General features: G+C 34.2%; 1 protein-coding gene across 1 annotated transcript; it reads left to right on the forward strand.

Annotated features, from left to right (window-relative positions):
- The first annotated feature begins 1,023 nt into the window (after positions 1-1,023).
- Positions 1,024-22,226, forward strand: LOC131053723 (protein NRT1/ PTR FAMILY 2.13-like). The gene is made up of 4 exons (XM_059221939.1): positions 1,024-1,336; positions 17,904-18,121; positions 19,533-20,053; positions 21,383-22,226. Exons 1-4 carry the CDS (start codon positions 1,024-1,026, stop codon positions 22,224-22,226), a joined length of 1,896 nt encoding a protein of 631 aa, XP_059077922.1.
- Positions 22,227-25,921: the final 3,695 nt, after the last annotated feature.

Genomic DNA, 25,921 nt, shown 5'->3' on the forward strand with positions numbered 1-25,921 from the left:
GTATGAGCTTCTATAGCATTCTCCACTCTCCATTTGATGTAACTCCATTTTTTTCTAACATATAGCAAGTGAATTGCAAATTTGTTCATAACTGGAAGTGAAAGTTGACATCAATGTTTCATCCAAAGCTTCATTCAAGGTTATCAATGGTTAGGCCATGACCAAAAAGTTAGCCTCATTTGTATACTTAGGAAACAAGTCCAAATCAAGCTTCATTTTGTTTTCCATCTTACTTTTGAAAGCAGCATCTCCAATGTATTGTTGTGTTGTATCGATACTCATCGGAAAACCAAGTTCTGTCAATCTCTGCACCTTTCCATGCAACTTCTTCATCCTTTTTGCAGCCTTATCCAAATATTCTTGTGATTCCTGTAGTTTCTTACATTTTTGAAAGACAAATGAAGTCTTTACTGAGGCATCAATGCGGTTGTGAATTCCCTTGGATGCCAAATATTTGTCATTAGATTTGTATATTGTTTGCAAAATTTGATCTGCAATTTTCTCACTTGAAATCAACTTTCTGTTTTGAGCAATGTATTCAGTTAGCTTCACATAATGTACTATGATATTTCCAGTCAATTCAAACAACTGACACAATTGGTTAGCCTTCTGCATTATTTTCTCCTAGATCTTTTGTTTTATAAACCTCATTGTTTGTATCCAAGATCCGCTCAATTTGTCTTTGAGAGAGTTAATATCATTGTATGATGGTTATAATTGTCTTTATAAGCTCTTTATAGTAATTTGGTTTTAGTATAATGGTAACCCCTTCTTAGTCTCTTCCTCCAGAGGCTGGTTTGAAGTGCTAGCAAGGCAAAGCTGTGAAGGTGGGGATACTATAGTGACTGGAAGAAATGGAGGCGAGTTTTACACTGAAAACAAAGAAGAGGTTAGTGCCCTTCATGGGTAGGATCACATACAGATGGCTACAGGGGATTTTTCTGTTCAAGGATGAGAGATTGTTGCAGGTGGTGAAGTTAATTATGGGGGAAGAGATTGCACATATATAGATATAGGAGAAACATGGAGATATACTCCTTAATTTCATCATGGGGTTTAGAGTTTGAAGATTCAGTGGACACGGTGAAGAGGGTTCTGAGAGCTCTAATATCAAATGAGTATCTCTTGGGCATGGAATCTATCTGCGAATGTGCAATACCTAGAGTGGGCATTGATGTCTCTGAAGGAGTGGATGAGCCAGTGTATTATATTCCTTTCATACAATGGAAAGAAGATGAAATGAAGGCAAGATTTAGGACTCTTGCAAATCGGGGATGGGAGGCTTTGAAGACATTTGTAGAGTTGATGAGATTAGAAGCTGTGATAAGGGATGCAAGTGAGGTGGCTAGGATGGAGGTGGGTAGGGAATTGAGGCTGAGGAAGAGAATAGTGGACATACTGCTTTCTTTGTCTAGGTTTCAAGAGGACTTTGGACTCTAAATTTTTAAATGTAATGTCTCTTTTTTTGTGTTACTCAATCATGCTGGTAGTCTTTGTTTAGGGTTGTGATTCTATAAAACAATGAATGTATGATCTGCGATTGTTATCGAGCAGTCAATAATGAACATGCTTGTTTTGATGGATTTTGGGGAGAATTTTGTTGGGGGGGGGGGGGTCTCGTGAATATGCTAGAGCTTGAGTAGGTGTATGGTCTTTTTTTGGATGGCCACTGTGGAAGCTTATTATCCTTTTGTTATCATATCTTTATAATATTAATAAAATCTATTTATTACCAACCCCCCAAAATATTATTAGTGAATAAATTAATCTAATATTTAAATCTAAGTAATGAATACATTCATAAATAATAAAATATAATAAAAACTAAAATTAATGACTTTCATATTTTACCCCGTCGTGCACTTCCTTTGATACCAATGGTCCAGATCACTGTGTGACTATGCATTTAGATCAAGATGCTCATTCACCTTAACTTCCTGGCCCCTATTGGATATTGTTGATCATTGTTGCTGCTAGGGTATGTTGTTGTCATTGATGTCAACATATTCTTGTGGTTTTCTCTAATGATTGCAGATTGGGAAGATTTTTTGATCCGATTTGTAGTGTTGGTTTGCTGATCACTGTTTTGCAGAGTTCGGTATATCCTTTGATATATTTTGGTGTGATTAGATCTTGTGCTAAGTTTTTGGGATATTGCTTGGGATGGTCTTGTGTATCTTCATTTTAGATGGATCATGATTTGGTGCTCCACAAGTTATCTTTCTTGGTGACAGTTGTTGATTGGTTATGTTCTTGAGCTTTCAGATGTTGATATATGAAGATTTAAAAACTGGTGTTGGTGCAATTGTTCCAAATGATTCTAATGGGCTTGTTGGTGTTTCTTAGTCATGTCCTATTTGTTTTGATGATCCACATTGATCGTTGTACGAGTTTTTGGTGGTTTCTATCAACCGATGATGATTTTTTGTGTTATACGATTTTTCTGGTGGTGTAGCGTGTTGCGGTTGATCTTTGTGTGATTTCTGGTGGAGTTGTATGTTTGGGAATTTTTTTTAGGACCATACTATGCTATGTAATTCATTATATTGGTCCGGTGGTCGATCTTTGTATTGTGTGATGTAATTTTATAATTAAGGGTTGAGGGTTTAGCCGACTTTGTTATCAAGGTTGATGAATTGTATATATAGGTGGTATAATCATGTAATTTGGGTGTTGATGTTGTGTTTGCATTATCAGAGAGATATTTGTGCGTGAACAAGTGATTTATCCTTTGGTGTTGAGTTTGAGGTGAGATTGGTGTTGCAGGGCAGACATTTGTGCTTAACTAGAACTGTAATCAGGCATTTGGAGATGCTATTATTTCAGTTCACTTATTTTGAATTGTAGTCTAAATCTTATTGTAAGTCAGTGAGATATCCCTGAGGGTTGTTGCCTTCTGGGCCATTATATTTGAGCAGTGAGCTATAGGCAGTGTGCCTGAATGCATGTGCATTCCCCATTGTAACATTTTCACATACTACTACAGAGTATCATCTTATTGTGGATAGGTTCCCATTGTGGTTTTTCCCTTAACCGAGTTTTCCTCGTCAAAATCTTGGTTTTGTGTTGTTAGTTTTCTTATCTGTCTTATTATTGCAATTTATCAAATCTATGTTATGTGATTAAGTTTGTTATTATGGTGAACACTGATTCACCCCTCCTCTCAGTCTTCCTTCTTGATTGCTGCTAACAATTGGTATCAAAGATAGATTCTTCAGTAGAAGCTTAATCGCTTGAGGAGATCCAAGATGGAAGCTCAAGGTGTTATCTTTAAGAAGGACACTCAAATTTTATGGAAGTAACTATGCTATATGAAAGGACCAGATGGAAGTGCACTTGAAATATCTTGGTGAATATTATTGGAAGATTACAAAGAATTTCTATGTTGTTCCTCAAAATGGACCAGCTACTCCTGATGAGGTTAAGGAATCTATACACAATATTAGAGCAAAGGAAGCATTGCTTAGTGCCTTGATTGATTCTAAGATGACAAATGTAATGAGACCAGACCGCACATGAGAATTGGGTGAAGATTGAGGTGTTGTATGAAGGTAATAAACAAGTGAAGGTTGCTAAGTTGCAGAGTTTGAAATGAAAGTATGAGACATTGAAGATGGGAGATGATGAGAACGTACACTCTTTTATGGCTAAGGTGAATGACCTTGTCCTAGGTATCAGATGTGCTGGTGGAACCATTGAGGAAGATGAAATTGTTGCTAAGGTGCTAAGATCTTTGCCTCCTGCCTATAAACATAAGGTTGCCGATGAGATTTGGAGTGTGACTACTGTGACAAGAGATATATTGGCTAGAAAGCTTGCTACATTTGAGCTGAGCGAATTTGGAGAATCACATGGAAAATCTGAGACTGCATTTAGAGCATCTGCATCTGTATCCGGTAAGCAAAAATATGGTCCTGATGAGTGCAAAATATCTAGATATGAAAGAGAGAGGAGAGAGATGGAGAGAAAGAAAGGGAGCTCGATGAACTTGAAGCACTAATTTCCCAAAGATTGCCTAAAGGTGCTGGTAAGTATGATGGAAAGTTTCCTTTGAAATGTTTGTCTTGTAACAAGATAGGATATTTTGCTTCTAGATGCCCGAAGATAATGGCTAAAATGTCAGACATGATAAGTTTGATAAGCATGATAGGAATGATTGATATGACAAGCATGAGAAGTATGAAAAGCCCTACAAGCCTAACATGAAGTATATGAATCAGAAGAATTGTTATTATGCTGCTGATGAAGGTATTATAGATGAAGAATCTGAAGGAGATGAAGTTGTATTCCTTGCCATTAAGGAAGACCTATACCTGTTGATTCCACTAGCTATACTATTGAGTAGAAAGCTTTAGCTACAGAAGTTGAAGAGAAAGATGAATGGGTGATTGACAACAGTTGTTCACATCATATGACCGGTGACAAAAGCAAATTTGTGAGTATGGAAAGGTATGATGGTGGAATAGTTAGATTTGGAGATAACAAAGCCTGTGTGATCTGTGCGAGAGGTTCTATTTCTTTTGATGGTAAGCATAACACTGATGATGTATTATATGTTGAAGGTTTGAAACATAATCTTTTGAGTACGTTGGACAGATGGTTGATAAAGGTTATGATCTACAATTCAAGGATCGTAAATGCAAGATCTTAAATGTCTCCGGTATAGAGATTGCTTTTGGAACTAAAATTGAAGGTAACATCTTTCATTTGAATGCTGGTGAGAAAAGTTGTTTGATTGCTCAGATTGATGAGAGTTGGTTATGGCATAGGAGAATGTGTCATGTAAATTTTGATTTAATTATTAAGATCAATTCTACACATGTCGTTAGACGTTTGCATAAGATTGTTAAACCTGGTAATCCGGTATGTAAGGAATGTCAGTTGGGTAAGGAAACAATAATTTATTTCAAGAGAAAACAATATACATCTAATGGAATGCTAGATCTTGTACATACTAACCTATGTGGACCTACAAATGTTAGAAGTGTGCAGGGTGATAGATATTTTATGCTACTAATTGATGATTATTCTAGGATGATGTGGGTTGTATTTTTAAGGAGAAATCAGAAGCATTTGACAAATTCAAGATATTCAAAGCTAAGGTTGAGACTGAGGCTAGATTGAAGGTGAAGTGTTTGAGATCTGACAGAGGTGGATAATTTTGTTCTGGTGAGTTCAATTCATTATGTGAGAAGCATAGGATTCAAAGACAATTATCCGCTCCTAGAACCCCTCAGCAAAATGGCGTTGTTGAGAGGAAGAACATAATTGTTTTTGATGCTGCAAGGGTCGTGTTGATTGAAGATAATGTTATGAAGATCCACTGTAGAGAACCTATTAGTATTTCTATTTACATATTCAATAGAGTTTACATCAAAGGAGATACCGGTAAGACCCTGTATGAGCTTTGGTTTGGTCATGTTCCTACTGTGAGATATTTCAGAGTATTTGGTAGCAAATGCTATATCAAAAGAGATAAGGATATAGGAAAGTTTGATGTTAGAAGTGATGAAGAAATTTTCTTGGGATATTCAACAAAGAGCAAGGCCTACCGGTGCTACAATAAAAGACTAAGAAATATAGTAGAAAGTGCAAATGTGAAGGTGGATGAGAACCTTGGGAAAGAGATCAGAACATATGGTTATGATGATGGACAACATATTGTTTTAGCCCCTATTCAGCTTGAAGAACCTAAGCAGAATGATCCGGTAGAGATTGTGAATCCAGATGTTGTTGGTGAAGGAGTGTAGGAACCTGAGAATCAAAACAATCAGAAGACTCCGAGGAATGTAAGATTGAATCATTCTAAAAATCAGATTATTGGTGATAAGAATAAAGGCGTGATGAATAGAAAAAGGTTAGTTGCTGAAGAAGTATGCTTGATTTCCAAAGTTGAACCTAAAGATGTTGTTGAAGCCTATAAAGATAAAAGTTGGATGAGAGCTATGGAAAAAGAATTAGATCAGATTGAAAAGAATAACACTTGGGAACTTGTGCCTAGACCTAAGGATAATAATGTTATTGGTATTAAATGGGTATTCAGAAATAAATTGAATAGAGTCGGTGAAGTTGTCAGAAATAAAGCTAGACTAGTTTGCAAAGGATATTCACAACAAGAAGGGATTGATTATGATGATACGTTTGCTTCGGTTTCCAGACTTGAAGTTGTTAGACTGTTGCTTGCTTATGCTGCTTATAAAGATTTCAAGGTATATCAGATGGATGCCAAATCTGCCTTTTTGAATGATGATCTTGAGGAAGAAATCTACATTGAGAAACCTGATGGATTTTCATTATCAGATGATGGAGACATGGTTTGTAAGCTGAAGAAATCTCTTTATGGATTAAAACAAGCTCCTAGAGCTTGGTATGCTAGACTAGATAAATATTTGTTGAAATTGGGATTTATTAAAGGTGTTACTCACAATAATTTTTACTTTAAGATAGAAAATGATAACATCCTGATTGTTGAAGTCTTTGTTGATGATATAATCTTTAGTGGTGATGACGATTTGAGCATGAAATTTGCCGGTGATTTGAAGAAAGAATTTGAGATGTCTATGATTGGTGAGATGAAATTTTTCTTAGGTTTGCAGATTGCACAGACTAGAAAAGGTATATTCATATATCAAACTAAGTATGTGAAGGAATTGCTGAAGAAGTTTGGATTAGATGACTACAAACCAGTTTGAACTCCTATGGTGTCTGGTTGTAAATTGCCTAAAAATGTTGAATCTCCTAAAGCTAATTAGAGTTTGTACAGATCTATGGTTGGTGGACTGTTATATCTTACTTAGACTAGGCCGAACATTATGCATGTTGTCTGCATTGCTTCTAAATGTCAAGCTGATCCAAAAGAGAGTCACGTCATTGCTATGATGAGGATATTAAGATACTTGAAGGGAAATGTGGACTATGGATTATGGTATCTGAGGAATGATGATTTCATGCTATGTGCCTACACTAATGCTGATTGGGCTAGTGATGTTGATGACCAAAAGAGAACTACCAGTGGAGCATTCTTTTTGGGTAAGACGTTGGTTTCATGGGCTAGCAAAAACAAGATTCAGTGTCCTTATCTACTACTGAAGCTGAGTACATTTTTGCTACTAGTAATTGCACTCAGGTATTTTGGATGAAGCAAATGTTGAAGGATATCAGAGTTATTTATGATGAGCCTACTATTATATACTATGATAATTCCAGTGTTATTAACATGTCAAAGAATCTGGTGCAATATTCAAAGACTAAGCATGTGTCAATCAAATATCATTACTTGAGAGAGTAAGTCAGTGAAGAGAAGGTGAAGCTAGAGTATGTATCTACAAAGGAACAAATAGCTAATATTCTCACTAAACCTTTGCCTACAGATAAATTTGTCTACTTGAGAGACAAGTTAGGGGTATCTACCCCTCCTGATGAGAACTAGATGCAACTTATTGCATTAATCCGGTGGATTTCAGAGCCTTTCTTTTTAGTTGGATTAGTGAGTTGGTGCTGCTCCTCTGGTGGAGTAGTTTGTTGATCTACTTATGAATTTATGGGAGAGAGATTCATGTTTTTGTTTTGGGAGAGAGAGTTTGGTTTTCTGTTTTGTGAGATTTGGCATTGCTGTCAAAGGGGGAGAGAGATCATGTGAAAAAATTCTTTCTAGGTCCTGATCTTAGGGGGGGTTTGCTGGAGATATCTTCTTTCTTTACATTAATTATTTTTCACATTCATATGTTGCCATCAATTCCAAAGGGGGGATTGTTGGATACTGATGATAATTGTTTCTGCTAGGATATGTTGTTGTCATTTCTATGAACATATTTTTGTGGTTTGCTCCAGTGATTGCAGATTGGGAAGATTTTCTGATTCGGTTTGTAGTGTTGGTTTGTTGATCACTGTTTTGCAGAGTTTGGTATATCCTCTGGTATATTCTGGTGTGATCAGATCTTGTGTTGAGTTTTTGGGATTTTTCTTGGGATGGTCTTGTGTAGCTTAATTTCAGATGGATTGTGATTTGGTGTTCTGCAAGTTATCTTTCTTCGTGACAGTTACTGATTGGTTATGTTCTTGAGCTTTCAGACTTTGAAAAATGAAGATCTGAAAAAGTGGTGTTGGTACAATTGTTTCAGATGATTCTAATGTGCTTGTTGGTGTTTCTTAGTCATGTCCTATTTGTTTTGATGATCCACATTGATTGTTGTGCAATTTTTTGGTCGTTTCTATCAACTGGTGATGATTTTTGGTAGAGTTGTGCATTTGAGAATTTATTTTAGGACCATGCTATGCTATGAAAATCATTATATTGGTCTGATGGTTGATCTTTATATTGTGTGATGTAATTTTGTAATTGAGGGTTGAGGGTTTAGATAACCTTGTTATCAAGGTTGATGAATTGTATATATAGGTGGTATAGTCATGTAATTTGGGTGTCAATATTGTGTCTGCATTATCTGAGAGAGATTTGTGTGCGAACAAGTGATTTATCCTTTGATGTTGAGTTTGAGGTGAGATTGGTGTTGTAGGGCAAATATCTTTGCTTAACCGGAACTGTAATCAGGCATTTCGAGATGCTATTCTTTCAGTTCACTTCTTCCGGATTGTAGTCCAAATCTTATTGTAAGTCAGTGAGACTTCCCTAAGGGTTGTAGCCTTCTGAGCCATTATATTTGAGCAATGAGCTCTAGGAAGTGTGCCTGAATGCATGTGCATTCCCCATTGTAACATTTTCACATACTACTGCAGAGTATCATCTTACTGTGGTTAGGTTCCCACCGTGGTTTTTCCCTTAACCAGGTTTTCCACGTCAAAATCTTGGAGTTGTGTGTTGTGGTCTTAATTTGCTTATCTATCTTATTACTGCAGTTTATTAGATCTATGTTTTGTGATTAAGTTTGTTATTCTAGTGAAGACTGATTCACCCCCCCTCCCCTCCCCCCCTCTCAGTCTTCCTTCTTGATTGTTGCTAACAACCCTGCCCGCACACATGACACATGGGCCCCACTGATGTCATGCTCTTCTTAAGTGGACTGATAAGATTTCACATGCTGGAGGTCAAAGGACACGTCGGAAAGGGTTGGCCCAATCTATCCTCCTCGTAAAATAAGTATACAATTTATAATAGTTAATTAGACAATGCTCACACGTGTCTCTATTTCGGTGACTTTTGATGAAACCTTTGTCCTTCATAATTTCGGGCTAAAATAGAACTTATGTCATTGATCTATGATCATCCAATGGTCATTAAGTTGTTTGATTAATTAATTCTAGACTTATAGTTAACTAGAACTTGTACCTCATTCTATGGATAACTGATAGTAAATTAAAGATAAAATTTAAAGTAGTTTAGTATTACAAGTGGATAAATTGATCTAATATTTAAATCTAAGAAATGAATAAATTTAAATCAACAAATGCCACGTAGTGGCTAGTACTTGCCTTTATAGTATTATAATATTTGCATATTATATAAAATAAATTGTTATGAATTCAAAGATAATAAATTAATTATAAAAAAATATATTAAAATATAATAAAAATTAAAAGTAATGACTTAAACTTTCATATTTTACCCCGTCGTGCATTTTATTTGAGATCAATGGTCCACATCACCATGCGACTGCACATTTAGATCAAAATGCTCGTTCAACTTAACTTTGCAGCCTCACCCATACACATGGCACATGGGCCTTGCTGACGTTAGGCTCTTCTTAAGTGGACCCGTAAGATTCTACATGCTGGAGGTCAAAGGATACGTCAGAAAGGGTTGGCTCAATCTATCCTCCTCGTAAACCACAGTATTGAGCGGTTACCTCCTGTTTATTTGACGACCCAAATCATTGCATAGTTGTGCAATTAATCAAAGCTGCTCACCAAAATAACTTTGCAACTCCGCTCGCATGGGCCCTACCAAAGTGACAACATACACTTGGACCACTAAATGAATGGCATGTGGAAATCCACGTAACATGGCTAGGACATGGGTCTATCATGTTTGTCTCCTAAGTGTGATAATGTGCGACTGTCTTTTGTAAGATCAGTGGTCAGGATCTTCATGTGATTGCAGAGTTAGATGGAAGTGCTTGATGATGCTAACTCCACAGTGCCGAAGGTTTTTAGTATTTTATAAAATATGACAAATAAAAAATAAATTAATTTAAAGACATTAAACTAGATTATGTGCCTGCAATAATTACATCCAATTCCAATTTCCCGTTGCAATCCACAAATTTTTAATTTTCATTATAAACTTATATTATCTTAATTACAGTTCTGTTTTATGTTTACCATGCTCTGGATTCTGAAATATTCTATATAAGTTTTGTAATGTGAATTTACCATTGTAAGGGTTTATGCTCTAGGGTTTCCCGCATGGGCTATAATTGCATGTGTTACATTAATCGTTGCTTTCTATGTGTCTTTCAATTTCATGAGCCTAATAAACCCTAACTGTGGTAATTGCCAACAATAAAATTTTCTAGTAGTAAATCTGATAAACCCTAACAGTAAATAGTTGTGTAAGGCCAACATCCATTATAATATTTTCCCCCAAAGTAATGAAAGATTTGCCAATATAAATCATTTGATTTTTTTATTTTTGATAAGTTAATAGCTAGGTAGGGCCAGCACCCATTATATTAAGATAAGATTAAAAATAAAGATACAACAATATTTGGTTTGTAGCTGAAAATACATTCCTGATAGAATTTCTAATGATCACCCATAACAACCTATAACCCACAATACAAAATTCAAGAATCAAAACACAATGAAGCATCTGCACCATACTTCATGGCTAGGAGACATTCCCAGCCCACCTTGTCACCTCCACAGCTTCATGTTCCTCCTTGAATTTCTTGGCTTGTAAGATGAGCGAGCAATCTTGTCCACAGTTAGCATGAGCTTTGCTTGCTACAGTTTGCTCCACACCGCGTCTATCATCCTCAATCCATTCCGCTCCACTCCTCAGCTCCAACATCCCTACAATCTTATCCGCATCCTCTTCATCAATTTCATCTTCATCTACAAATCCTTCAGTGGTCAGGTAGTCCCAATGTCAATCCTTCTCCCCAGATTCCTTGATTTTGGCTACATACATGAGGAAATTGATATTACATAGTATATCACTCCTTCGTGCCTACAACAACTGTGCATTTTGTGTTAGCACAATCGAAAATTAAAAAACCCTTCCAATGTAATAGTTCTATGGGAGGTGAATGAAAAGGTTCTCATCCACATTGTCTATCATTGCATCAATGCCGCACAAATATGCATGTTCGAACACCATCTGGGTGAGTTTTTTTGCCCACTCCTTGGAAACCCTCACATATAACAACATGACAAGAAAAAAGGTTGGAATGTACGAATTGACCCTATGCCTGTGATACACCATTAGAAACTCCAACCCTAGCACTATCTTGACCACATGCATTATGTACGGGTGGTGATTCAACAAGACCCCCCCCAACCGTTTATCAGTGACTTCACCTACAAACGTTGCTTGTGGTTTCATTGCCCTGAGCATAATTGGCGTGCCCATCACTCTCACCTCAGTGTTTCCAACTCGAACATGTAATGTGAAAACATGGTAAACCTCAATGCCCAATTTAAAGACATTTGATCAACTTCAGGATGAATGTCTCATTAAATGCACACTTACCATAAGTTGCCTAGTGTGATATATGTTAATAATATATATATATCTTCTTTCTTTATTTTTCTAATTTTTGATACAAGTCCATAAACCCACAAAAAAAAATTCACTTTCACAAGAGATTTGCAAAGACAAATATGAAATAACAAAACCCTTGATATTATTATTCATGTGAGATCAAGAAGTACATTCTCGAGACTATATCTGTAGTAATTGTCATGACAAATTATAAACTAATTAATATTGTTGAAGAAATTTTTACATTCTTCATTGTGAAAGAATCCACATTCTAACTTAGACACTACTACTCTACCCTTTTCCAAAGAGACCAAGATTCCCTCCAAAAAAATCTCTTAATTATAGCCTTAGAATTCCTTTTATAAGAGTAAGGAATGCAACAAGCTTCAAGTTGTATACAACTGCCATGTTTTCATTTGACATATGTTTGTTTTATACGCATGGAAATGAAATATTCCCAATATGAAACCTAAAATAGAACAAGATAACTTATAAAATCATATGCACTAAAACTATCATATACCATTGTGAAGAATAAAATATTGTTGAAATTCAACTACTTGAGCCGCACCAGCATCGCACTGCTGATAACTTTACGGATGCTCTTGAGATGGGTATTGTAAATAGAACAGGGGGGCCAACTTTAGTTATCAATTTTAACTAAACAAGCTCTTTGCTAGAGCCGACACTCCCTTGTCCTCATTGTACTCCTCCCCACTCCCTCTGTTTCTTAAGCTTTAGGAAATGAGGGGGCGAAGGTAGGCATCTAGGGAAAGGTCACCTGTAGCTGCATTGGCCTTTCAATGTCCCTTCAACTACCTCCTATGATTTCAATGTCCCTTTAGCTACAAAGCATTCTGTTGTGCTGCTATAAACACAACCTTCCTGAAATTTTCTCCACTCAGTGTCATTAAACCTATATCTTATGAACACATAGGAAACATACGCGCATTCCATTTTTGATATTGTTCTTGAACAAGTGTAGAGGGAAATACTTATAATACTCCTTAATCAACTCAACACAACTGTCGATTTATGAAAAACCTCGAAGCTCTAAATTTAGAAGTTCTAAATATGCCATAATGAAAGAATCAGAACTCGTCAATCTGCTATAATCATTCAACTGCCATTTCAATATTTTATTATTTTGTTCTGGAACAAGCTAACATTTGTACCCATTTTAATATTTTATTATTTTCTTTTGGAACAAGCTAATATTGTATTTTCTATGCGAAAGGATCGTTTAGAATCTGAGATCAAGATTTCATGTGTTAAAAAGTACGTTGCTAATGCCAACAGATATGCAGTACAGTTACAGTGACCATGACATGTTTTCCATGTGTTATTTTCCAAAAAAATTAGTGAAAGATTCGCCTTAATTATTCTACATTGAATTGCACTTTGGTTTTGATGTATTTTTGAAACAAATCTCGAATAGCTTCAACAAACAAGTGCTTATGTCTAGGGCATAGAGTCGAATCTAAGATCAAGTGTGTAACGTTAACACATTGACAAGGAATTTTCCAAGACAAAACAAAATATCCTTAATATTAATATTCATCATTAATGTTACATCTGAAAGTACAAATGGAGATAATATTAGCAACAATATAGTAGTCTATTCATGAAGTATTGAAAAACTACTGAGAGAAAGTGTACACTCTAATTTCTTTCATCATGCAACCACCCTACACAAATAGACAAGATAAATCCCTATTTCTACTCTCCCCGGAGATAAGAAAATTTTAGAATCCTTCTTTACAACCTTGGTATTCCTTTTATAATCATAAGGATTGCAACAAGCTACCGACTGTTTACAAGAATGTGTAACATGTATTGTATGTGTAGGATGTCATAAAACCGACATGCCAATATACATGAAAGATTTGGTACCGAGACACAAAAAACTTCCCTGAATGCAAGCTACATTATGAGCCATGCCATTATCGCACATTGGTGGTTATCGATGTAGAGAATACTAGGATACAAGATTCTCATTGTATTTCCTAGTAGGGGATAACTTTGAGAGTTTTGATCAAGTAGGGATTCTTGACTCCAAAACCACATCTCCAATGTCTTCACCCAGCTTTCTCTTTGCATTCTTCCCATTATAAGGGGGAAATGACGGTTTCCAAAGAGCTCGAAATTATTTGCAACTGCAGGAGAAGCCTGTAGTTGCACTCAAGCCTTTTAAAATCCTTCTAGTTATCTTTGGCTATTTTAAAATCCCTCTAGCTACAAGGTAAGTCATCAATCTGCTTTACTTCATGTGGCATCTGCAAACCTTCAACCATATCTCCTTGTGCCAAAATTCAGTTGCATCTTCTATGCACTTCATTTTAAAACCTCTGCAAGCAAGGCAAAAACACTTCCTAAAAACTTATCTCTAGAAATATGTCTATCTTCTACATTCTAAAATGCAGCATGCGAATGATATAACTTCTATCTTCTACATTCTGAAATGCAACATGCGAATAATATAACTTCTATCTTCTACATTCTGAAATGCAACATGCGAATAATGACAATATTTCTTGATTTGCAAAGTGGGGGCAACTGTCTGTCAGGTCTATACTTTGGATTATTCCACATGTTGTATTAATCTGTGTGAGATGTACTTTTCTGGAATTCCTTGATATAAAATATAGCACAAGAAATCTTTCATTTCAATAGTCCTGACACCTATCAACACAGGTTAATATTAGCATCTTCTCATTGAATATTAAATTTGTGTTATCCTCCATATTTTTCTTCCTCTGACAGATGCAATGTTCTCTATGCAAAAAGGATAGTAGAGAATCTTCGATGAAGATTTTGTACGTGCGAAAAAATAAATTTTTAAAAGATTTCATATGGATATGCAAGACACTTACAACTAAGATGTGATGTGTTTGGTATATTAGTTTTTTTTCTCCAAAAGTAATGGAAGATTCACCTTAATTATCCTACAATTTTTATGTGACTGAAAAACATTTTCCAATGTAGTTATTATTTTCCCCAAAAAATAATGAAAGATTCACTTTAATTTTTCTACATTTTTCATGCAATATGAAAGAAATTGCCAATGTAATAATTATTTTCCTCCAAAAATAATGAAATATTCGCCTTAATTTTTCAAAAAAAATCACACAATAGAAAAATATTCACCAATAAATTATTTATTTTCCAAAAGGAATGAAAATTCGCTTTAATTTTCATACGATTCTTACGCAACTGAGGAAAATTCGCAAATGAAATTTAATATTTTTTCTTTATTAAAAAAATTCGCCAAAAAAAAAATATTTTCCTTTAAATAATCAAAGATTCGTCAGGATTTTACACCTTTACCCGGGGGAGGGGGGGGTGTTTGATTAACCTATTGTAAGAGAGTTTTTAAACTAAATCTTACATTGCTATATTTTAAAGCTACCCTTGATTGGTAACTCTAATTGTAAATATTTGGAGAGGTGGTAGATTATGGCAATGGACACAGTGAAATCTCTTTGACCTCTCATCTAATATACTTCATTATGTCATTCTATGATGAGTAAAGAAATACTACATCCTACAATGAGTGTCATAGTAGAGGAGCAATAGATGTACCACATGAAATTTAAATAGTGTAAATGATGTGTGCTCTTGAGAGGCAAATTCCTACAACCAATAAAAAACTGTACAGGTAGAATGTGTTACACCCCATTTTGACATTACTATTTACTTTTACTTGTTTTGGTTATGATAATGTAAGCACATAAATATGCTTTGAATATATTTGGAAATAGGATGAATGAATGTGCAAACATTCTTATATTTTGAATATTTAAAGATGGAATATATGATGTTTTAATAACAACTGACTAATGTTGTAATGTGTTGAGTTGGATGCAGGAAATGAATGATCCTCTAGAGGGGAGGAAGAGTATCACTCAGGAGAGGAATTTGGTTCGGTAATCTTAATATATGTGCCTTATTGAGCTATCACACACTCACAACCTAGTTGTTCAAGTTGAGTTGGATTAGTTGAGTAGAGATAAGATGTCTTTTGTCGAGTTGATTGTGATTAGCGAAATGTTATAACAACTTGATTTGTGTATCCTTATTGAAATGCTAGACTGAATCCCTTCATAAGATTAACTCTTTTCCTTTCATATCTTTATGTCGATGAAAGTATTGATATATCTCTCTCTCTATTTATATCAATAGATTAATATTGATATTATCTATATATATAGAACAAGTGGCAGCACCCTACCCACATGGTAGTGAAGTCGATACCCCCTTCTACCTTTTGGAGCGCACCCTACTCCTTAGGAAGGTGGTGCGGTGGTAACACCGCCACCACTCCCCATTCCACTTTGCTAGGGGCAAATTCAATATTTCGATAATATCGAGCCCCCTCCTTATTCTAAGGAATGGAAAGTATTTTCCTTCTCATTATAATTGCATTTTCACCTTTCAATCAACATAATTGTGACACACATGTTCCAACAGCCAAAGTGCATCTTAATCTACGCAAAACCTTTGTCGCATAGCTTAGCATTCATTTACAGAGCCTTATATGAAATGAAGAGAGTAAAATAGAGCCAATTTTGAGATATTTGCATTTGTCTTTGAAGATGGGCGCTTCATTCTCATTGGGCGGTTTAACCAAGAGTAATATATTGAGAATGTCTTGTTTAAATCGTACTTTTACTTCATATAGTTTTGTACTTTTCCTTGATCTACATTGTATAAGATGCGTTTGTTTTTGCCCTTAGCCAAAAAAAATTAACTGAAAATTACTCATTTACTTAAAGTTAAAGAAAAAAATGATTTGAGGATTGCATAGTAAGCAGTCTCGGAAAGAACTAAAAAAGAAAACAACTGAAAATAATATGAATGCTTTTTTATTGTCTAAACTAAGGTATCATCGAAATGATTAACCACTTCCCATACTGAAATCAAATTTTCTAATGTAAAAAGTCAATTTCAAGATGACAGTGGAATAGATTTTGCAGCTGCCATGATAGCTGTTTTTTTTCTATAAATATGATTCTTTACACCCTGCTGAGGAGAGAGTCATTTTGTATATCGTTTGATGTTTAAAATAGCTATCAGTAACTTGAGATTTCAAGTTACAGAAGCTATTATGTGAGAAAAGTTTTGATATTCTTCTATCATGGGTTTTGGGTTGCTGTTACTAACAGTTTAGTTGAGTGTGTGGGCTCATGAATACAAGTCTAACGAAAATCTCTGTATAACCAGCAAGAGAATTTGCCCTGCTCAATTGGTAGTTGACCCAATGGAAAAACCAGTGCAGTTGGCCACCCCATTGAGAGTGAAGGAAGAGTTATGTTCAAAAACTGAGGATTCTCCTGTGTCAAAGAAACAGACTCATAAGGGTGGATGGAAAATTATGCCCTTTATTATAGGTAGAAACAAATTAGAACTTGAATTTTCTTAATGCTTTGTTCTTTCGATTTTATTGAGATTGTAAAGGTGTAAGATCAATGTTAGTAGATTTCCATATTCTATGAGACTGTTTGTTGTTGCTTTTGGGTTTGATTGTCTGAATGTTTTTTTGCATCAGCGTTTTGGATCACACTCTGTGATCCATCATCGAGATGGTAGATATCTGATGATGGATTACGGAGTGCAATAATTATCCATGAGACTGTCTGTTGTTGTTTCTGGATTCGATTGTGTGAGTTTTTTTCTTTGCATCAACGTTTTGTATCGCACTCCATGATCCATCATCAGGATGATAGAGAACAAAAGGAGATTAAAAATTCTGATGATGGATTACAGAGTGTGAAAATCCATGAGACTGTCCGTTGCTGCTTTTGGATTCGATTGCGTGAGTGTTTTTTGCATGGACATTTTCTACCACACTCCGTTATCCATCATCAGGATGATAGAGAACAAAAGGAGATTAGAAATTCTGATGATGGATTAGGGAGTGTGATAATCCATGAGACTGTTTGATGCTTCTTTTGGATTCGATTGCGTGAGTGTATTTTCCATCAACGTTTTAGATCACACTCCGCTCTGTGATTTATCATTAGAATGATAGAGAACAAAAAGAAATGAAAGATTCTGATGATGGATTATGAAGTGTGATCCCAAACACTGATGCAAAAAACAATCACCCAATCAAATCCAAGAACAACAACATATTGTATAAAATAAATTTTAAACGGGCCAAATTAGATTATTACATTTGTGTCAAAACACAACCTAGACACTATAATTGAAGGATGATCATTATGGTGTTATAACCTGGCAGGAAATGAGAGCTGTGCAAATCTTGCAGTGTTCAGCTTATCTGCTAATCTGGCGGTGTTCTTGATCAAAGAATACAAGATGGGTTACTTTGCAGCTGCAAATATTTCAACCCTTTGGGGTGGATTAAACTTTATAGCAGCCATTGCTGGTGCTGTTGTGGCAGATTCTTATCTAGGAAGGTTTTGGACAATCCTCTTTGCCTCTTTCTCATACATACTGGTAGGCAAACTGTAACTTTCTCATCTGGTACATTTTTCATCAAATTTCATAATTTAAATTGTATGTAAACACTGGCATAGTTAATTTCTTTACAATTTGAATTGGTTGTAAGCACTGACAAAATTAAATTCTATTTGATCTGTGTAATCTTGCCATCAAAATTGAATTGGTTGGCCCCTCCCAAAAACAGGAATTAGATTTTAAGTAATACTGCAGCTGGGTTCATAGCTTGTTTTGACCATAGCTTTTGCATCTGATGCAAGAACACATTATCCATATTCATGGGATTTTTTAAGAATATTAATTTGTCTTTGCATATGAAAGTGTTTTTCTTAGGATAAATATAGTCTTATATTCAATCTTCTTTAACATTCTTAATTAAAATATTCATAGTATATTTTGAAATAAATAAAAAAAATTATCAAAAGATTGGAAAATATGTATTTTAAAGTTTAATTATATATTTTAATAAAGTCTGATTATAATATAAATTTACATATGTTTATATATGTATACATATACATATATAAAATAATATTTTAAATGAAACAATTCTATATTAAAAACTTTCAAAAAAAAAAAAAGAGCATTAATATATAACATTTAAAAGATATAATTATAATTATGATATATTATATATATAAAATATTTCAAGTATATATGTGTATACATTTATTAAGTAATTGAAAATAAAAAATAAAATAGATTTGTTGTAAAAATCAAATAGACATCTCCAAAATACTATCTCTAAATATCTTTTACATAATTTTTTGAAGATAGATATATTAGTTTTTTCATTTACTAAAGAATTATCTTATATTACTTACTTAAAAATATTTTATTTTATTTATCACTAATTTATTTTTTTAATTTTTACATTATTTATTTTATTTTATTTCAGAATTAATTTATTTTATTTTTGTTTTGTTTTTATTTAAAGATCAATATTAGATGAATAACATTTAAATTAAAAAAAATATTTTGCCAGTTTATTTACTATTTGATTTAGATCTTGTCTATCTACCAATTAGAATGTACCTTTGACCTTATTTATTAATCTTTAAAAGATATTGAAAAAGTCTTTAATAAGAGTTATACAATAATATGGACAAAAACCAATGTGACTATGTGACTGAAAGTCCGAAGTAAATTTGATGTAATAGTGCTCTAGTCTTCAAGAAAGAAAGTGTATTATAATGCACAAATGAAAAGTATCAACTATGAAGAATTCTATTAATGATTTTCTATTACAATATATATTATTTGCATTGTTTCAATAAAAATAAAAAATAATTTTTTTATTAATGATTTTCTATTACAATGGACTTAGATCAACCCTTATATTTGGAAAAAAATGGATTCATAGGAACTTTTCTTCAAATTATTGAACTCATAGAATTGTTTGATGCAGGCATTGCTACTCATGACAGTGGTATCTGTTGTTATAGATCAAATAAGAGGAACTGAATATGACATTGTACTGCTTTATATATTTCTGACACTAATGGTTGTGGGCTCAAGTGGGGTGAAGTCATCATCCATACCCTTTGGTGCAGAGCAATTTGACAGCATTGATGACAAGGACAGGAAAAATCAGCAAAGCTTTTTCAATTGGTATTATTGTGCATCTACTGTTTCTATCATGTTGGGCCTCACCTTTCTTGTTTATATACAAAGTAATGTCAGCTGGCAATGGGGATTCGGTCTGGCTACTATACTTATGATTATATCCACTCTCATTTTCACTCTTGGATCGAAGTATTATATCATGGTCACTCCACAAGGCAGTGCCTTGACAGCCTATGTTCAAGTGATCGTTGCATCTATTAGTAAGAGAAACTTGGTTTTGCCCTCTGATCCAACAGAATTGTACGATGTGCCTTTGGACAAAGGAAAAGATGATTTGAAACTCTCTTCAACAGACCACTTCAAGTATGTAAATTTTTCCCTCACCTTTCTATAATGACTTTTTTCTTCATAATTTCTTTCCTTCCTTTTTTAATTTTCTTAGTCGACAGAAGCATTAATGTATGATTGTTAGAATAAGTATGTTTACATCTTTCTATTTGTTGAGCTTTTCACGGATCAGTTAAGATTCAAATCTAAGATTATTTATTGTTAAGAGTGTTCTACCACTGAACTAGTAGCCTCTTAAAGACCAGCCCATTTTGGTTCGGGTGTGATTTATTAAAAAATAGACTCCACTTTAAGTCTAGGATCTTTTATTTTCTACTAAAGTGCTCTATCGTTGAATAATTGACCCCTTAAGAATCAGCCCATCTTGATCTGCGTGTAGTTTATTACCAAACATCTCCTTTAAGCCTAGGATCTTCTATTTGTGGTCTAAAGATCAGCCCGCTTTTTATCCAGGTGTGATTTATTAACAAAGACTCCACTTTAAGTCTAAGACTTTTTATTTTCTACTAAAGTGCTCTATCGTTGAATAGTTGGCCCCTTAAGAATCAGCCCATCTTGATCTGGGTGTGGTTTATTACCAAACATCCCCTTCAAGCCTAGGATCTTCTATTTGTTGCTAGAGTTCTCTACCACTGAACTACAGGCAAAGCATTAATGCATGGATGTTAGATAAAAGTACGTTTACATATCTCTATTTGTTGAACTTTCACGGATCACTTAAGATTCAAATCTAAGATCTTCCATTTGTTGTTAGAATGATCTACCACTGAACTACTAGTGACCAGCCCATCGTTGGTTTGGATGTGGTTATTACCAAACACTCAACTTTTAAGTTTAGGGTCTTTTATTTTCTGCTAAAGTGCTCTATCACTGAACTACTGGCCTCATAAAGACTAGTCCATCTTTGGTCTAGGTGTGGTTTATTACCAAACATCTCTTTTAAGCTCAGGATCTTCTATTTGCTGCTAGAGTGCTCTACCATGAACTACTGGCATCTTAAAGACCAGCCTATCTTTAGTTCAGACCTGTATGGTTTTTTATCGAATGCCTCCCTTTAAGTGATTCTATAGAATGCTTGGGACCAGCCCAACTTTGATTCAGGTATGATTTTTTATCAAACACATCCCTTTAAGTGATTCTATAGAATGCTTGAGACTTTTAATCTGATCCAACTTTGATATCATGTTGAACTTTTCATAAACCAGCTAAAACTCAAACTCGAACTTAACACCTTCTAATTGCTGCTGAAATCCTCCACCACTACTAACAAACACTATTGATGCATAGCCCCTGAAGTTAAAGAAATTGTTGCCTACTTAATGGAAGCTGTTTCTTATCCTGCAGGTTTCTGAACAAGGCGGCTATAATCAATAGAGAAGATGAAAAGGAGCATACCTCCACACCCAATCCATGGAAGCTCTGCCCAGTTCAGAAAGTAGAAGAGCTCAAATCAGTGATAAGAATAATACCCATCTGGAGCGTAGAAATATTGGTGTCCATCATCTTGCTGGGCACCGCTAGCACTTACATGATATACCAGGCAATGATTATGCACAGAAAACTGAGCCCCCAATTCGAAATACCACCGGCCTCCATGAGTGTCTTCACCCTCTTAACCATATCCATTTGGCTGCCCATCTATGACAAACTCATAATTCCACTTTTCCGTCGCTTAACAAACAAAAGCCGAGGCATTGGCTTAATTGAAAGGATGAGAATGGGCCTTGTCATCTGTGTGCTCACCATGGTCGTAGCAGCACTGGTAGAAATTAAGCGTAAAAATAGCAGGGAGCCCATCTCTGTGTTTTGGCTGGCACCACAATATTGTCTGCTAGGCCTGGCTGAAGCCTTTTATGGTGTTGGTATGATTGAATTCTTGTATGTGCAGTTTCCCCAGAGCATGAGAAGTACAGCTGTGTCATTGCACTGGTGTGGCATGGGTGTGGGTTTGTTACTCAGCAGTGTTGTTATTACAGTGGTGCATAATGCCACTGGTGGGAACAGAAAAAATGCTTGGCTGAATGAAAACCTGAATGAGGGGCGCCTCGAGTGTTTTTATTGGTTTTTTGCAGCCCTTGGTCTGCTTAACTTGTTTTATTTTCTTTTCTGTGCAAGGCTGGTGAGAAACCCCTGCAACAACAATGCTGATCAACAGCAGGAAAACAAACAAGTATCAATGCCTATCTAAAATTCTGTGTCAGATATTTGATGTAAGCATTCTGCCCTGCCTTGAGCATAGCTTAAACCAAGGCATTTAAAGATAAATAAATATGAGCAAGAGTAGTTTCACATGTTTTCTAAGACCATAGTTATGATATTGTTGTACCAAGTGTGATGTAAAAAGATAGAAGCTGGTTGGAGCCTATACAAACATGTACATTATAATATAGGTGACAGTTATTTTTCATACAAAAATGTTGTCTGTATAAAAATTCAAATTTGCAAAATATTATGGATTTTTATGAGATTTTCACAAGTTCAGTTCTTATAATCTGCTTTCTCAATGTTGTAAAAACAAAAAGATCTGACAAAAATCATTATGTTTTACAAATGTGTGTTTTATCCACCCGTCAATTACACATTGACATTGAACACTTTCTTGTACATTCAACATCTTTTGATCACATATATCTAATATATGTAGACATATACATGCACTTGGAAACTAATGCATGAGTATATCAAGTGTCATCATTCAAAAATATCTTGTGGGTCATGTAATATATCATCACTAAAAAAATATGTTGTGGGTAAGGTTTTAGTTGTATGTTTATTGTTTTCTTTATTTTGTTGTGTTCCATGTGTCCATTTGTTGGGTGTATGTGTGGGTTGGTTTGAAGATGTTATTGACATCATGTTATCTACACATATTGAATTTAGTATTCACCTTTTTTTATTTATGTTTCACATAATTTGGTTTCTCATTCATGTGTGCATTTACATTAATTGACATCAATAGTTCCATGCATATATGATAAGAATACAGTTTGAAGCAATAGATAAATGATTAACCAAAGTTGGAAACCCTAAATCAAAAATAAAAAGTTAAGGTTAAGAATAGAAGGAAAAAGAAAAAAATATAACAAGAAATGAGAAGTGTAATTTTTTTTGCCAAACTAGATAAGTTGGATTTAATGTCACATTACATAATGCCACTCAACAAAAGAAATGCTTGGCTGGTTGACAACCTGAATGAGGAGCGCCTTGAGTATTTTTATTGGTTTTTGCAGGCCTTGGTCTACTTAATTTTTTTATTTTCTTCTTTGTGCATGGATGGTGAGAGACCCTAGGCATTGCAACAAAAATTCTGATCAACAACAGGAAAACAAACAAGTATCATCCCCTATCTAAAGTTAGATGTCATATATTTGATCTAAGCATTTTGTCCTGCCTTAAGCTTAGCTTAAGCCAAGGCATTTGAAGATAGATAAACACAAGTAAGAGTGGTCCATATGTTTACTAAGCCCATACTTTCGACATTGCTCTACCAAGTGTGATGTTAAAAGACTGAAGCTGGTTGTGCTGGATATTGCAACCCATACAAACATGTGACCATTGGTTTCACATGTACACTATATAGGAAGTGTGATGGTAACCAACATAATATCCACCAATGGATTAAAATTTGACATTAACACTTTCTTTTAAATTCAAGACCTTGTGATCACATATACTTTAAATATGGACTCAAAATTTGTTATTTGTGATTACATATACCTAAAATATGGACTCAAAATATGTATTGGACTAGATTTTAGTTATATATTTGATTTGATTTTCTTTATTTGATTGTGTTATATGTGTAGATTTGTTGGGTGCATATGTAGATTGTTTGATGGATATTTTTGATAGCATGTTACCTACATATATTGAATTTAGTGTTCACCTTTTTGGTTTATGTTTCACAAAATTTGATTCTTCATCCATGTGCATTTACATTGTATAACTTACAATACCAAATGTGATGTTAACCAACCTAATATCCACCCATGGATTACAAATTGATATTGAACACTTTCTTGTAAATCCAACATCTTGTAATCACACACAAGTGATATATGTATCTACATATACCATGCAATTTGGAAACTAATGCAAGAGCATATCAAGGGTCATGTAATATTTGATCAAGTTCAAAAATATGTTGTGCTCAAGATTTTAGCTATATGCGTGCTTTTGTTTCCTATGTTTTATGTGTAGATTTGTTGGGTGCATGTGTAGATTGGTTGATGGATGCTTTTGATATCATGTTATCTACATACATTGAATTTAGAGTTCGCCTTCTTGATTTATGTTCCACACAATTTGGTTTCTCATCCATGTGAGAATTCACATTAATCGACATCAATGGTTCCATGTACATATGCTATGTGTTGAAATTTATTAATTCATGTAAAAATATATATATATGTATTTTGATATGGAAAGATGATTAGTTAGATTAATGGTGCATTGAAAGTTGAAGTAGTTTTAGAAGAAGATGATCTACCTTGGGCATACTAATGAGTTTCATCTCCAAAACTATATTGAGTGATGAGATCATGTTTTCTAGGGTCTAAATATATGCATTACATAAAAGAGATAAGATTTGGCACTATATACTAGAAATTGTTAGTATTGGAGTTTGGAAAGATTATATGTACGTATGTATGTATGTATGGAAGCTAGATTTTAAACAATAGGTAAAGAATTAACTCAAGTGGGAAGTTACCCTAAACCAAAAATGAGAAGTTGAAGTTAAAAAAAGGGAAAAAAAAAGTGACAAGAAATAAGATGTGTAAAAAAGAATGCTAAAGTGGATGACTTGGATTTAATGTCATGTTTCACGTTTAAAGGTCCATCTCATCCTTGTGATTAAATTTGAAACCCAATTTTATATTATGGAGTATCAATCTCTTGAGGAAGTTGCATAGCGAGTATTAGTCTATCTATACATTGATTTTAACACTTGCGCCATCATAATGTTTTTATTTCTACTAGTGAACTTCAAATGTTTATTGATAGACAATGATCATATTTGGGATGAGTCACCATATGAAATAGTTAAATTTAATTTAAGATCAAAGGGATTGGGACACATTGAGAATTAGTCTATAATAATTGATTGTAGTGTGATCTAGTCTCTAGGATGGGTTGTTCTCTAGAAACTAAGTTAGGAATGCTCTTAAGGTAGTGATATAATATAAAATATTATTAGATTACATCTAGGATCAATGTATGCATCAAACATGACCAATTCAATGCTAGGATCATGTAATTGTGACAAATACACATTTTAATAAGCAATTAGATTGTGGGTTCTCCATGGTTAAGCTTGGAATATAATATTACAATTTAAAAAAAAAAGATGTCTCTTTTAATTTTTGTTGCAAAAGATTTCAATTCTCTCTTATCCTTGTACAATGTGTATCCCTTTTTTAATATTTTCATTTTCAATGCTATAGAAATTAATACAATTATATATTATAAAAATAGTTAGTCATAGCATTATATTAATTGAACACATTTTGTATGATGGATCTGCCCTATTATAAAAAGTGTATGAATAACCCAATCCATTCTCCTTGTGTATTTTTTAACATGATCACATAAATAATGACTCTTAATGTGGAAATGGTTTGACTCTATAGAATCATTAGTTTCTTGACATATATTGGAGAAGTTCCAAAAAAAAAAATTCCCACATCACTATACAAACAAATATCATAGTGTCTTACCTTACACAAACATTAACTTAGATCATGTAAATACATATAAACCATAATTAAAAAAATTGACAAGCCTATCAATAGGACTCTTACCATGACACTATTTTTTTAGAATGTAATTGATTAATTTATTCTCTTGTTTGAATTCCTCAATGAATTTGTTGATTAGATGAGT

The sequence above is a fragment of the Cryptomeria japonica genome, chromosome 6 (assembly GCF_030272615.1).
Source record: "Cryptomeria japonica chromosome 6, Sugi_1.0, whole genome shotgun sequence".
NCBI classification, from domain to species: Eukaryota; Viridiplantae; Streptophyta; class Pinopsida; order Cupressales; family Cupressaceae; genus Cryptomeria; species Cryptomeria japonica.